The sequence below is a fragment of the Leptidea sinapis genome, chromosome 9, assembly GCF_905404315.1.
Source record: "Leptidea sinapis chromosome 9, ilLepSina1.1, whole genome shotgun sequence".
In the NCBI taxonomy this organism is placed as follows: domain Eukaryota; kingdom Metazoa; phylum Arthropoda; class Insecta; order Lepidoptera; family Pieridae; genus Leptidea; species Leptidea sinapis.
This window is the reverse complement of record NC_066273.1, coordinates 13,057,673-13,074,193: the sequence shown is the minus strand read 5'-3', so window position 1 is coordinate 13,074,193 and position 16,521 is coordinate 13,057,673. Positions and strand designations below refer to the sequence as shown.

At 34.4% G+C, this 16,521-nt stretch overlaps 1 protein-coding gene across 1 annotated transcript; it reads right to left on the bottom strand.

Moving 5' to 3' along the window:
• Nucleotides 1–1,431: 1,431 nt before the first annotated feature.
• On the bottom strand, nucleotides 1,432–14,983 carry LOC126966100 (papilin-like). Its single transcript, XM_050809973.1, has 11 exons — nucleotides 14,979–14,983; nucleotides 14,628–14,795; nucleotides 13,920–14,041; nucleotides 13,307–13,495; nucleotides 12,670–12,806; nucleotides 11,119–11,266; nucleotides 8,775–9,194; nucleotides 7,804–7,959; nucleotides 5,838–5,948; nucleotides 5,069–5,165; nucleotides 1,432–2,348 (listed from the first exon to the last, which is right to left on the bottom strand). Exons 1-11 carry the CDS (start codon nucleotides 14,981–14,983, stop codon nucleotides 2,255–2,257), a joined length of 1,647 nt encoding a protein of 548 aa, XP_050665930.1. The 3' UTR covers nucleotides 1,432–2,254.
• Nucleotides 14,984–16,521: the final 1,538 nt, after the last annotated feature.

Here is a 16,521-nt window from a genome sequence, read left to right as displayed (position 1 = left end):
TTCGGCCATGTCGAAATTAGTTGTTACATATCCTTGGCTGTTAAATAATAAGAAAATACCATTGAGAGGAAAAGCAAGAAATAAAAGTGTTATTAGTTGTGTGAAGAGCTATTTCACATTTTTATTTACATATTCTTGGACACGATATATTTAAATAGGTATTGTTTCTATCTGCGATTAGTTTTCGTTGTTTTGTTAGTGGTATCTGTTTATGTAGCTGGTGCGTTATTTTCCCCGGAATTGATTTGTTACAGTACCCATACTAAGATATAATATATTTTTTTTATGGAAGAAGAGAGCATACGGGTCACTGGAGAGTAATTGGTATGTTACCACCGCGATCTTTACTCTTATAACATCAGAGGGGTCACAAGAAACTTATAAAGCGTCCTATAAACATATATAAAATAAAAAATTGGAAAATCTAAAAGTGCACGCCTCGAACGCTCATGCTTTATTTTTTTTAAGTTAAATTTCGAATAAAATTTAATCATCTGCGTTTAAAAAAAAAACGAGAAGGCTTACAGTAATGATTTTCGAAAGGAACCTTCTCTGCTTAATTGTGAAAATAGTGAAAATAGTATAAGTCTTTTCGAGATATCCGTACCACGCCGTTTTTTTGAACCACACACTACTGGACTTCCACGATAATTTTTTTTAATGTACGTATTCGACAACTTAAAAAAAGTATCAGGATTATTCATTTGTGTCTCAGCTTTATATTGATGTGCTTTTTATAATGTGTAAGAGTAATAGAAAAAAAATATGCAATTTAAAGTGTGGAAATCGTGTGAGCTCGACAGGTCGGTTATAAACCACAAACTCGCCGAGGCGTGCAATTAGAACAGTCAAATATAAGATATATATACTCAGCGATTTTGATAAAATTTTTAGGCCACCCATAAAATCACTACTGGCCAGTGATTCCATTCCAGTTTGGTGACAGTCGATTTAATTATTTAGAAAATAGCACGTTAGTGATAAGTTCATTTCTCTTTTATATATTTATTTGGATCGCTCAGATAATTATTGTGTTTATAAATGCATTCATTGGAAGTTGTTATTAATTATAAAAACTGGAATGAAGTTGTTTCAGGAATAGGGCGTTAGTGAAGTATCTCGAAAACTTAATTAACTTAATATTTTTACTATCTTTCGTATAATATTTCGTTTAATCTTAGGTTAGAAAAAGTTGAGATTTGATTATATAAAAAGAGATTCTTGTAAACTTATTGCGAGTGAGTATGAGAGATCACAATAGTATAGTAAATATTCTATATATAAAATTTAAATACTATCTTGCATAAATATTAACGGTGTTATTACAAAACACTTGTATTAATAAATAATAGTTAAAAAAAACTAAAAAGCACACTTTATATTAAATTCAACTAAAAAGTAGAAAACAAATTTAAATTGAAAATAGTGTAAAAAAAATATATTTTATTGTAAAAAAAGCGTGGGGTGCTTTTTAAGATATTATTAAAATAATAATTCTTCTACACTTCATATATAGTTTTTTACACTATTTTCAATTTAAATTTATTTTCTATTTTTTAGTTGAATTTTATATAAAGCGTGCTTTTTAGTTTTTTTTAACTATTATTTGTTTTTCATTTTTTAGTATAATTTTATCAAATTAGTGTAATGTCATCGGTGCTCGATAAATCTACAAAGTTTGAATCTAGCCGTTTAAAGTGGGTCAAAATCGCGCCCAAAGAAGTCGGTTACAAACATACAAACATACAGGTGAAGCTAATATAAAGCGTATAAAAAAGCCCTATTACGAATCCGTGTCTTTATGTGGTTTAGTGTCTTTAGACGTCGTTTAAATAGTTAGACACTGTTTAACAAAACACGTGTCTAAGCCATGTTTAAATTTTTGTTTGTAATAACACCGTAAGAGTTTGTATTACATTTATGTTATGTTACAAATTTCTTATAATAATTAATTTGTACACACTTTTTAGATTATTAAGGCACTTTTGTTTCATTTTACATTCTGGATATTTCGAAATCTTTAAATTTATTAAAATATCATTACCTACTTAAAATAATAAAATTTGTTTTCATGCAAATTTATTTGACAGTAAAATCTAAACCTAATATATATTATTATGCTTATAACGGTTTTAAAATTCATATTTCACGAAATTTATTTATATTTTTTCAATTTAAGTAAATTTCGATATCAAATTTTATCTATAATACATTAACTGGCGTTAGAACTCCCTAATAAGCCGTTATTTTCTCGTTACTTCTTCCTTCTAAATGACATATCGGCCTGCATCAGCTCCGCTTCTTCAGCTTCCAGCTGTCCGGCTTCCACGCAGGACTTGCAGCAGAATCTACAGAACAAAAGTTAAATTGATGACTTCTCACATATTTGATATTATTCAAACACGATTCATATAATATAGGATGTAGCCCTTTATAAACTAACAAGCTGACTCGACAGACGTTTTTCTAGGTACATATAATAAAAAAAATATTGATTCATAGGAATTTGCTAATAATATTTCAAAACATCAAGAATTATTTCGTAAAAAATGCTACCTGTTGTTTTAATGAAATTGTTTCACAGTGGAACTGTCAAACCGTGCGTCACTAAATTCTCTCATAGAAAATATGTCCATACAAAACAAATATTGAAAAAAAAATTATGGGTAAATGTTAAGTAAAAATTTTATTTCGCTTTGGGACCATCCTATCTCTCAAGTTGGACTAAACTGCACTCCATGAAGTAATCCCCATTAAAATCCGTTCATTTGTTTAAGAGTTCATCGCGGACAAACAACGCGACACGTAATTTATATATATTAAGATTTGTTATATTTATGTACAGTGGTCGTTGAGTTTCTTGTATGTTCCTCTCACGAGCTCAACTTTTTCCGAGCATATGGTAGATTCAGTAATTTTTCAGTAAGTTTGAGCCAAAATGAATAAAAATTATTTGACTTTGACTTTGCGTATTGCACTCTCTCGGGAAATCTAATTTCGGGATACCATCCTCCCTGGTACCTTTACTGCATCTCTAACAACGTGTACTTAGGTGCAAATTAATGATTATCCCTCTAGTTGTTACGGTGGTCACAACAAATAAAAATTTTAATTTAAAAGCAGTCGACACGTCATATTTTTCATACAAAACGCACCTTTCTTAAAAAATACTGATAGGTATCTTGTGCATTCATCTATGTTTCAATCGAAACAGAAAATATAAATTTTAAGAAATAAATTCTACTTGATCTTTGTCCGTTCATAATTTACTCATAGATTGTAAAATTAAATAAAATATTGCGATGGAAACCTCGCGCATGTAATGGAAATTCTACAACGATAAACATTTATTTCACAAATTTGTAATTATTACTCTCGGTTTTCAAGGAGCTTTCTTCCACGTACCACAAAGCTGTAAAAAGAGCTTCCTTGTGCGGTGTTTCCGGGACAATACGACAACCTTGGTTACTTTAAAAAAAAAGCGCGTACACCTTTCTTAAAGGCCGTCAACGCTACTGTGATTCCACTGGTGTTGCAAGAGAATGTTGGTGGTGCTGATCACTTAACACCAGCACACTCGTTTGTCCTCCATTTTCATAAAAAAATACGTATTTTCTTCCAGAAGTTTTATGTAATTTCTGCACACTATTTCTTGTTCAATGTTATCGCATTCTCTTGCTTGTCGTCAACAGGAGGTATGCGTTGTATGAAACAACATGATTTTAGAACATGTTCGATAGACAGGACCGGGAAGAGTCCTCTTATTTCGCATATTTGCATTATGCATGATATTCTATGTGTATGTGTATGTGTGTATGTATGTGCTATTGTCTTAGCGTCTATAACTGTGAATGAAAGAGACAGCAATACACTTATTGTGTTACATAATATAATAAAAATATAATAATGACACACTTTTACACAAATTATCTTGGCCCAAACTAGGCGCAGCCTGTACTATGGGTATAAGACAACGATATATTTAACACAATATACTTACTTAAGCATACATAAATACTTAGAAACATCCATGACTTGGAAACAAACATTAACGGAGTTTAAATATTCGCACCTGCCGGGATTCGAACCCGGGACCTCTAGCTCAGTATGCAGGGTCACTAACCACTGGGCTATAGGGACGAACATTGATTGGAATAAGAACCAAAGAGCGATATTTGCGATCACCACTCTACAGCGCTAAATTTATTGATACACTTTCTAATCATCCACAAATTAGGTATTTAAATATCAACGGACATATTTTGTTTTATGAAATTCTACACATCAACCCACAACCGGTTGAAAACTATCTAGTTCTTTTTTTATAAAAATTATTGAAAAACCCATAAATTCTGACTGGCACTACAACTGCGCTCGTCATCTTGAGACAAGATGTAAAGTCTCATTTGCCCAGTAATGTAAACACAGTAATGATTACGCATTACTGCTTCACGGCAGAAATAGGCGCCGTTGTGGTACCCATAATCTAGCCGGCATCCTGTGCAAAGGAGCCTCCCACTGGTGAAGTTCTAGTTCTAATTCCAACATCAATAGGCTCATCAATATCCTTGCATTCTGAAATTCAAACAATGCCAATCTTTTATAGAGTAGGACAAACGAACGTTTGGGTCACCTGATGGCAAGTGATCACCTACAATGTTTTCTTGCAAAACCAGAGGAATCGCAGTTACAAAAAAGCAAGAAGACCGATCACGCGCGTTTAGGTCGCGTCTATGGCGTCACACATCATACTTTCTCACTCACACGACGTGCACAACGAACAGTAGATACTAAATAACACAAAATCATTATTGAGACCAATGGGAATAGGCCATTGTAGGCGAGCAGTATTATTTTTTTTTCTGTCTGTATTGTTTTATTCATAGATTCATTTTAAATGAAAATGTAGACGAAGTATAATCACTTGGGTGAAATCTATGAATTATGTTGAAATGGATGCTATTTAACTAGTACACGGAGGAAATTATTAACTACTCACTCGCGTCCATTAAAAAAGGTGTCATCAACATTGACCGCAATCTCTTCAATATTACTAATTAATACTCACTTAGAATAATATTTGTGACGACAGAAATTGCTGCGGATGATGAGGTGACAATCCGCGAAGTACGGGCTATCCACACACGTTGGTGGTATGTAGATACCTGAAACATTAACATCGAGTTAGTTTTGTCACAAGAAAGGGTTATCGGTATGTTCTTACTAGCGAAACATTATGTCTATGATTAATAATACGTTTCAAATATATGATTACCAGTCATTGATGACAATAAACAAATTAGACTAACAATCACGCTCAAAACTCTGCCTACGCGTCTATTAGACATAGTTGTCGACCGCGCTTTGAATACATCGCCACGCGTTGTCGTATTTCAGGTACGTGCCCCTTTAATTAACACCACATTCCCACCACAAAGTAAGGTGTTAACTTGAATGAATGTTTGATTGCTATCTGTATTAGTTAATGTATACGTTTTTGACGAACTTTTAGCAGGTGATTGGGAGTCATATGTTTATAGAACATCAATGTTTCCATTATATCAAACTCAATTACGCATAAGTACTTTGCACAGCGCACGATTACAGGTAATTGTTACATTATTTTAATTTTTTGGCGTAAATTGCTAACTGTAACCTAATCCGTGCCCTTCTTAAGCCAAGTTTAATTACAATCGTATTACTAGTTTTTGAATACAACGTCTCATAAAACAAAATGGGTGAATAATACTTAAATACACAATCTTAATTTAAAAAAATACCATACCCTAGTACTCTCGGTATACCACTACCGTAGCCCCGCTCAATGTCATAATTACCTTTGACAGTGACGTTGATGACAGATGAATGTGACGTGTATTCGTTTGCCGCCTCGCAGCTGTACTCGCCGCTGTCATTCGACTGTGCCCGGAATATTGTCAAACGTGTCTCTGTAATTCAGTATTACCATCTCAGATTACTATTTTTATATTTTATACTAAGCACTTTTGAATCTGAATATTATGGTGAAAACATTTTCAGTAAAATAAAGTTTATGAAAATTCAATGAATTTTCCAAAATACGGTGATTATACAACGCGTAGTGGCAAATGATATGAAAATGACTCACTCTATTGATATCAATATCCCGATATCAAAATCTTAAACTATATTATCACACAGTCATACCCAAAGACCATGGGAAACTTTGACATTTTTGTGTCCTTAGTGTGATTGTTATCATTTAATGGGAAGTGGTGAGTCAACCACCCATGGACATCCACAACACCATGGGTGACCAAGAGATGCGTCGCCAGCCTTTAAGTTGGGAGCATGCTTTTAGATTTATTTGTATTTGGTGAGTATTGCATGATATGTAGATTAGAATTATTTTATTATTGTTTGCTGAGTTCTCGTAACAGGTTTCGTCATGCTCGCTTAAATGTCACTGCTTGTGGCGGCGACATGGGACGGGTCGTCCCCTTAAAAATGGTTGAAGGAGGCGATGGCTGGCTCATGCGTCATGCTCGTGAACGGGCGCTGCTTGTGGTGGCAGGATGAACCAGTTGCCGGAGACTCGGTTTCAGATTCTTACAAGTTATTGTGTGTATATAAATGCATGGATATATACATATTTATTTATTTATAAGCGCTTATAAAATGCTCACAGAATACCTTTATTTATGGTGTATGTGGATGATGCAGCTACTGTACTCAATGTATTAATTTACATTTACTTTTTGACTTACTCGTGTAAGACATTGACTATTTGACGTTTGAGTGTGTTTGTTGCATCATTTTACATTTTACATATTCTATTGTAATTGAAATGATTTGTAAATCGATGTAAATGTAAATCTTGATATAAAAGAGTGGCAATGAGTTTCTTGCTACCTCTTCTCAATTAGCTCAACCCTTTACGAAGTAGCGGTAGATTCAATAAAAAAAATATTTTTTTTTAACATTCATAAGTGTCATTTCTGTGACCTACGTGAATAAACTGATTTTGATTTGATTTGATTGAAGGTCCGTACGCCTAAATAACCTAATTAATCTATCACTATTTTGTAGTTGTGATTATGTACATATTAATTCGTAATGAAGAGAACGAATTCAATGAGACTTCTTATATTATATAACACGTCACGTTGAACAAACACTGCTCGTTGTTTTTTAAGATATTTCAGTTCGATCTTGCATTAAGATGGTCAGCTTTAATTTGCATTTCTAGATTTTTAAAGAAAGTAATTACAACTGCATAATTGGACGTATGTCCAGAAAAACTTACCAAACCACAATCATGTCGATATTTAGTTAAGAACACAAAACTGGTCATGAGATTCATATTAACGGGCTGACAAAAAATAGCAGCCCTACTGTCTCTCTAACATGACATCATGACTTAGTAGCCCAACCCACATGTATGGTTACACTTAACATTTACAAAACTTTAAATACAAATTCTTAAAATGTGATGTTTGTGGCTTGGAACGTTTTTCAGGAACTACGTCCAATTTAACAATACAAGAAGGTTATCAGCATAACTTTAGTCTTAGATCATACTTTGGCAGCTGTGAAAACGTCGAAAAAATTGTGTTTAAAATTAACCTCCATTTTGAGCAATGCACGCACACTAACACAAAGTGTCAAACAAATCGCGAGTGTAACACGTCGCTTGTCAAGCACACTAAACATATATTCCTGGCCTGTTTATGTCGGTTGTCTAACAGCAAGAGACTCTTTCTAGAGGTATAAATTATCTAAGACTTTAGTATGGAATTGTGTATCGGAGTTAATCCAACAGACCTGTGATTTGTATCCTGTCTGTGGCTGTGAGCTGCATCCTGTCTTTGGTCCATTGCACACGCGGCTCAGGGTAGCCATCTACGTCACATGCTAATCTGATCTCCGAGCCGGCCACCACTTGAGTTCGCTCTGCGTTGATACGGGTTGTCACGGGCACTGCGGAATTTTACATCTGTTTAATTTCCTGGTATACTCAATGTTAACTTATAAATACACAATATATGCACATACGTTAAACAAATGCAAAGCTAAACGTTGGAAAGTGGGCAGGTACCTACAAATGTTTGGAAAAATGCAGGCCGGAAAACCCGACGCAAAAAAATTAAGTTTACTCCTCCTAGGCAATAGCCTAGGATCAATTTTGAATGAATTGAGCAACAGCTCGGGAATATAACTTAGCTAGAGCTATTTTGCCGAAAGTGTTTTTCTACGCCTGCATTGTAAAAAGTAATACAAAAGTTACAAATTCCGGAGACTGAGAGGATCTTAATGTCTCATCAATAATAATTATTATTTAGTAAAACCGCTGACTATGGTAGAATATTGGGAACAAAACTATCAAAACATTATTTCTACATCCCGAAATGTTTTCCTAACTCCTTTCCTTTCTTAAACCATTTTAATAGCACTAGTATTTTAATTAAGTACCTTTTTTAATTCGTTTGAAAAACTGTTGGCATTCTAGGCATTGCGTATAATACCGGATTACACATATTGCAGGTGACAAAAAACATTTAAAAATGACAAAATGTACCAAGCTGTTCAGATACGTACCTGTCCCAATAGTGTTAATGTACTTTTGTTGTTTTATTCGATGATTATATTATTGGTACGTAGTAATGTCTTATTTATAATAAGGAACTTTATTTGTTTAGATACACATATATATGTATAAATACCACTAACCGCTTAGAGTCACATGCAGAAGAATTATTCATGCAAAGTGCAACATGCATAAGGCTGGTCCTTACCGGCGTAGAGTGGAACCTGGTTTTCTGGTGCTGGTGTGGTAGATGCCTGGGTTTGTATCTGTGGGGTCGTAACCGGGACTTCAAGTTGGGTTACATGTTTAGGTATCTCCACAGATCCGTCGGGTCGGCTCGCTTGAACCACAAAAGGCCATATCGCCGACGAGCCTATTCCGTTATATGCGTGACAAGCATACTCTCCGATAGTCTCTTCGTTCAGTTTCCTGATTAGTAAGACGTTGTCTCTAGCTTCATACAGTGAGCTGCTGTAGGGCACCATAGGCCCGTTCAGACCCCGGTACCAGTAGATAGTCGGTGTTGGGTAACCGTACACGAGACATCGGATTCTGAGGGGTTGGCCAAGGTCTCCGAAGATCTCCTCGTTGGGTATGTTAGCGACACCAGCCGGTCCTTCCACAGGATCTAGCCATGCGAATAATTTAACTACTGAATGAGATCGAGGTAGTGCTGCTACACTGAGGTGGTACTTCAGCTATCAAATTTCAAAATAAAACTAGACAGATTTAAATAAGATATATCTCAGACATATCTTTTTTAAATCGTATACAGCAGATCCAACGCCACCATCCAATAAACCATGAGCAGCAATCCTCAAACTCAAAGGTTAATAAACTATTAATAAACTACAAAATCAAAACCAACACTAAAAAAGTTAAGCTTCGGACACCCCTGATTACAGTAAATAACTAAAAGATTACGTTTTCAATTTACTTAGCTTTAATCATCAGGGATGTCCGGAACTAGGGAAATGGTTAGAACCTTGAGAAACTCCCGCGCAGGTTAGTAGAAAAGTAACTACGAGTATCACCGTGAATATCAAGACGGTACGCGCGTGAGGACTGAAGTAATGTACAATACTGCCGAGGCCGATAGACTCCACGAGATAACGTGACCGACTATTGATAGTTTCATTAATGTCACAATTGTTATAATAAGAGACAAAAACAAACACATTAAAGTATTGGCTAATAGACTCAACTCTGCAGCAAACACGATTAAAAAGGCAACATAATTCATTGATGTAGATACTGCTACAGGCAATGCAGGAGATATTAATACAATTTTTATGTAGAAGAATAAAACTAGTCATTCCATTAGTGCTTATTAAGAGCTTTGACAAGAGATTATCTATGAAGTAAACATAAATATCAACTTTTGCATAATATCTTTACATTGAAGTAAAGAGAAATTTTAGAGTAAGGGAATTTCCAAACTAGATCTTAGAAATTTTCTGCATAATCTATATTCAAACAATAAACGAAATAAATAATAATATATTTTATGTATTATTTACATGATTCTATGAAATAAATGAATCAGTTGAAAGTACAAAACCAAAAATTAAAATAAGTATTATTATTTCCAAATTATACAGTTAAGACAAAAGGGTCCCCACTTAATTTTAATATAAAAATAGGTAAAAGGACATTAAAATCTTACTTTGCTATCGAAATAAATGAATCAATTAATCAGCTGAAAGTACAAAACAAGATAGATATCTATATGCTAACCTCAAAAGTATGATTTTAAAATAAGTATAATTATTATTATTTCCATATCATACCATTGAGACTAAAGGGTCCCACTTAATTTTAATAAAACTTAAAAGTACATTAAAATCTTACTGTGTAATCGAAATAAATGAATCAATGAATCAGCTGAAAGTACAAAACAAAATAGATATATGGAAACTTTAAAAGTATGATTTTAAAATAAGTTTTTTTATTATTATTTTGGAATAATACCGTTAGGAGCAAAGGGTATTGAGTAAATATATTTAAACGTTCTTTGAAATCTGAAGAACGTTATCTAAATTACACTAGTAAATGTCGATATCACGCCCATTAGGAGTACTGAACTCTGCGATACAACATAATATTTGCTACCATCAATAATGAACTGTTCCCTAGATAATTTAAACACATGCTTGTGATTCACGGTGATACTGGAGTTAAATCACTGATACTTTCATAAAACAATACATTTCAAATTAATCGGACGAAATATGTTTCTAGCCGCTTTAGAATCACTTTTTTAGAGACGGTGTGTTAACTGCTAATATCTTTATCATTAAAATGACGTATGGTCTGCAAAAAAATTGTCAATAAGTTATAAATTAGATAAACAGTTTAATTCGTTGGTAAATGTAGTATTGTTTTGATGAAATTGGAAAAATGCTTCGGAAATTAAGGAGTGCTTAAAGAAAATTAGATAAAGAACTAATACTACAAGTAACAAGTGATAATAAAATGGCATTTGGGTAAATCATATCTGCGGTTATTTTATCTAATTCCCTGTTCATTTCCATGCGTTCTCGTACACTTACCATCAACATGCAACGTTACTTCCTGCGTGGCACTCCCCAATTCGTTATTCGCGATACAAATATAGACTCCAGAGTCGTTACGATACAGAGATACTATTTCTAACGCTCCATCTGATAACAGACGATATCTTCGGACGTCACCGTTGATCTATAAGAAAAATATAATATTCATAAAACGAGATAATAACTAATACTAAGCGAGATTATAAAGATAATAAATTCCCGCTTAAATCTTCTCTTTTAAAATTTATGTATGTATTAAATAAATTTTATGAGCATTTTTCATGAGCTAATCAAATAACTATTTATTTACCTATTTGAACTCCAATATATCAGATTATTAAAAATAATTTTATTTATTACATTAAAAATAAGTATTTATATATTATTATTGTTAAAATTAAATTTAAAAAACCATATTTAGGCTAATTTCAAGATACCTTTTTTTAATTACTTAGGTATTGTATCCAGTATTCTTTTAGGTTGTGTGGAAGAGATCAGACCGCTCATTGAGTATCTATGACTGACTATAAATTATCTTAAGATCATTTTATAACTTTTATTTTAAAGACTTACCCCCTCATTCATAATGGTCCGCTAACTGTAACTGCTAAGGAGTGTTTTTTCTCATTCTGACTTAGGTCAATAGAAGAAGACAGAGTGAGAATTAGCAATGCTTTAAGTTAGCAGACTATTATGAATAAGCAATATGCAATACAGTGTCTATCTATCAAATGAAATAATAAATTGTTATGAACCAAATATGATATTCAAAAGGTGGCAGGTCCGACTTGGATGAGGAAAGCAAGAGATTTTCTTTGTGGAGAACTCTTGGGGAGGCCTATGCTGGAAAGCAAGACAATCTAGAAACCAGTGTCTAATACTAATATATAATAAACTAATGATATTTATTAAACAAATTAAAACAGAAGATATAAGATAAGAAATGTAACTGTAATTATAAAGGGTTACCTCGTAAGGACCTAGATCCTTTATGATAAGAAAAAGAATGAGAATTTGTGTCCAAAACAGAAGCGGACATGTCGAACATGAACTGTAAAAACAATCAATAAATATTTACCTACTATTTACGTGGTTTTGTTTCATACTTTAGAACTAACTAATAATTTTATTACAATGCCCGGGGAGGCTATCATCTAAGTTTTTTGTAATGAAAACTACTATTTGTTATACCTTTTTGGATAGCTGATAAAATGGAGATGTTTGTAAGCTCATCTGCAAATAGACTTCCATAGATTTTTTTTAAGTATCCCTTAAAGAAAAACACATCTTAGGTTTTTTTTGTTTGATTTTTCACTATTCTCCATCTTTCACGAATCATTTTATTCTGCAACTGTATTTTTTTTAATTGAAATAAATAGAGCAATGCATCTTCTAAAATAAAACGTATAAACAAACATACCAGAGGCTCAGATTCCAAAAAAAAGATACAACAAAAGGCAAAAAACATTATCATTATTATTATGCAAATATCTTTGAATCGTATAGATTTAAAGCTATGGACAAAAAACTATAAGTTTAAATACTAACCGTTATTTCGTTTCGTCGCCAGGTGATCAAAGGCGGAGGGTTCCCGTGGAATAGACATCTGAGGGTCGCAACTCCTCCTTCACTTGCGCGTACTTCCGGTTCTCTTTCCTCACTAGGTTGAGGAGCTTGCGGTACACCTGCAAACACGCAACGTTAACAAAAATATATAGTTTGAGTTTCTTGCTACTTCTTCTCATTAGCTCAACTATATAATTTGAGTTTTTTGCTACTTCTTCTCATTAGCTCAACCCTTTAAGAAGTAGCGGTAGTAGACTTATTACTTATTTCGGATCGAAAGTTTAACAGTAGGGGGCTCCTTTGCACAGGATGACGGCTAGATTATGGGTACCATAACGGCACCTATTTCTGCCGTGAAGCAGTAATGTGTAAACATTATTGTGTTTCGGTCTAAAGTTCACCGTAGCTAGTAAATTTGCTGGACAAATGAGACTTAACATCTTAACGTCTCAAGGGGGACGAGCGCAATTTTAGTGCCGCACACAATTTTTGAGGTTTCTTTTTAAATTTGGAGTGGTACTGCATTGTAATGGGCAGGGCATATCAATTACCATCAGCTGAACGTCCTTTTTTATATGAAAATGTGGGGATGATATCACTTCACTCATATCGAGAGTACCTGGATTGTAAATGTTTGTGGGTGCTGATGTTGTAGCAGGAGTTGGCTCCATACAGAGCTGACTACAGCCTCGCACGCAACATTTTCCGACACCGAGACAGTCCGCATCGTCATTGCACTCGCGTCGACAGTTTCTCTCCGTTAAAGCTCGCAGTAGATTCAGGGGTGGACATTCGCCTGGCTTGTTCACTGAAATTAAAGTTAGAAACACATATTTTCAATTCAAGAAGTGGAGGTCGTCATCTAAATCGTGTGCTTCGTGTTTTTCTGCAAACTTTACTCAAAGCAAGTAGCTGTTCATAGACCAATCTGGATCAACAATTTGAGCAGCTCAAATGGTTCGAGCTGCTACAGGGGTGCGCCATACTAGAGACGACAGCTATCTTCCGTACGTGGCCGGACCTGCACTTTGTGGAGCGCTAGAATGTGGCTTGAAGTGAAGAAGATTGCCGTGCTCCAATTCATTTCACAATATTGTTCTTTTTTGGGAATATATCCAAATTATATTGGCTGGTTATGAATTCATGACCTTTTTGTATTGCAAGTGAAGACGAGCAGCGGTGGCCATATATTATCACCATCATATAAAACAATAATGGGGTAATAAACTTACCGGTTCTACAGTCAGCCGTGTACTGCATCTCATCTGTCACCGATACCTTGTACCTTGTGGCTACACAACGTTCCCCGGGTGCACAGTTCTTGTTAGCGCAAGGGTGCTTCAAGCAGGTACACCTGTTTACAATATATATCATATTGTTATCAAATAACATCAAATTTACTATTTTTAAACTCAAAAGCTTCAACCATTATCATTTTAGTAAAATGGTTTTACACAGAGTCCAAAAATTAGCCCAGGTAATAATTCCTGAGCTGTGTAAATTTGTATGCTTTTTGCCTTGAGGAGAAATAGGCCTCTCCAGAAAATAAGCAAGGATTCGAGTCAGTTAGGCTTGATACAAAAAAAGCCGATAATTCATATTGATATTTTCTATTTTATATGAAGCCCGTTAGCATTCTGGAATGATATTAGTAGTGGAATGCTCTCAGAAAACATTACATTCATTCATATTTTCTTTCACGTTAGAACCAGATAGACCCTGTACAGCTACTCAATTAATTGACGACCTATCTATTATATTCTGATAAATAAGTCAGATCGCATCAGCCATGATCGCTTTTGTGTATGACTGTGACTCAACGAACTCTTGCAAAAACAAAAGGCGAATAATGGGACTAAAGATAACAATTATTTTACGTACTTAGAAGACGCATGGTTAGAAGTCCAAACTTCCGTGAAGACACTCTGTGGCAATCTCACCTGGTGCAGCCGTCTTCGCTGACGTACTTGGAGATGCCGTACTGGCACTTGGTAGTGTCACACTCTTTCTGTAGCGTCGCGCAGTCTACTTCTACTTGCACGCAGGTGCAGCGTTCGCAGCCGCTCGGCGTGCGTGTCCGCTGCACGCTGTACTCGCAGAGCGCACTCCTCCTGGTACGTGCTGCAGTCCTGGTCCACCTCCACACAGCTGCACTGCTCACAGCCGCCCAGGGTGCGCGTGCGCTGGACGCCGTTCTCGCACGCGATCGTCGCGCACTCCTCCACGTACTCGGAACAATCGTCTACATCATCTGGCGCCACTTCATTGGTATCAGTTACGTAATCAAGTACGTCATCATTAATAAGTGTGCAAGTTTTTTTAACCACAGACATAACAACACTAACAGATTCAAATTTAGAAAAAAATGCCAACAATTAATTTACAAAGTGCAGTTATAGCTTATCTTATTACCTTTAAACGAGCAATTCTTGTATACATTATTTGAATCTCGAAACGGCTCCAACGATTTTAATGAAGTTTAGTATACAGGGGGCTTCAGGGGCGATAAATCTATCTAGCAAGATTTCAATTTTAAAAAATTTAGTTTTATCCGTGTTTTAATAAAAATATTAGAATACAAAGGTAAATTTCGCTGGCGATCCACGGTTTGAGTCAAGATGTCTCCAGTCCAATTATTTTTTCCCTTTTCTTTTTCAAGTTCCTTATTTTATGGAAACTATTATTGGGAGCCCTAGTATAAGTATATTTTCTACACTGCCTTAGTAATGAAACCAACTTTGTGCAAATATTTTTATTGTATTGGAGGTGTTTCGGAACAAAGATAAAAGTCAAATCAATAACACAGTATCGATACATAAATTGAAAAATATGGCTCTTTCTGACATCAAGCTAAATACTTATTACTAATAAAATGTTAACCTAAAGGTACTCTTAATTTTTTATTTAAATAACCAAAAATATTGTTCATATGTCATCAGTATGAATGTCATAACTAAATATAATTTCCAAAAAATACGATTTACCAAATCAAACAAATATATATGTATATTAAATAAATATAAATGTAACGTAAAAATAATAATATAAATAGTAATAAAATAAATATAACGTAAAAATAGTAATAAAATAAATGAACGATTATTCCAAGATATAGAGAGTCGTTTTAGTAGTTTCTACTCGCACTGTATCGGTATAGTATTTGTAATACAACAACTCGATATTTTAGTCATTGGCATTATATGTAAACCAATAATTTCTTATTGATGACAAATATTCCTCAAATTTGTACACGATTTTTGAAATAAACAACATGAATCTACTTAACCAAAATAATTAAAATTGCAACAATTTGTGCTTTGTATTACCACATAGGGATAGATACTTACATATTACGAATTAATTTATTACAACATATAATTTATGGTGTCATCCATCAAGTTTTTAATCAAACCAGGCGTATTTTTATACGTTCGTTTTCATTATTTCTCGGTACCATAATAAAGTCGCGTCGTGCCGCAAGTTGGCTCATGCAGTGTGGGTAAGCCCTTAGTGTGAAAGAGAAGACCAAGCAAAGCGTGCGAGCGGTGCGATCGATAGCGCAAGCTTATCATCGTACTGTCAGCTCTACATTCCTCAAACATAACATGGACAAAATTTTACAACAGTGCTATTTTACGCACACACACTAATGCTGGCCAATTAAGTAATCCGAATGGCGTTTCGTGGGAGCGCCGGTCATAGAAAGTGCCTAAAGATTAGATGTTTGTACGGGACAAACTTTACTACTCTGCTCACACTTCATAACTGTTTTTTATGTGTAAAGATTTTTGGTCATCTTTTCACATTATGTACAGTGTCTGATTAAATTTCGGT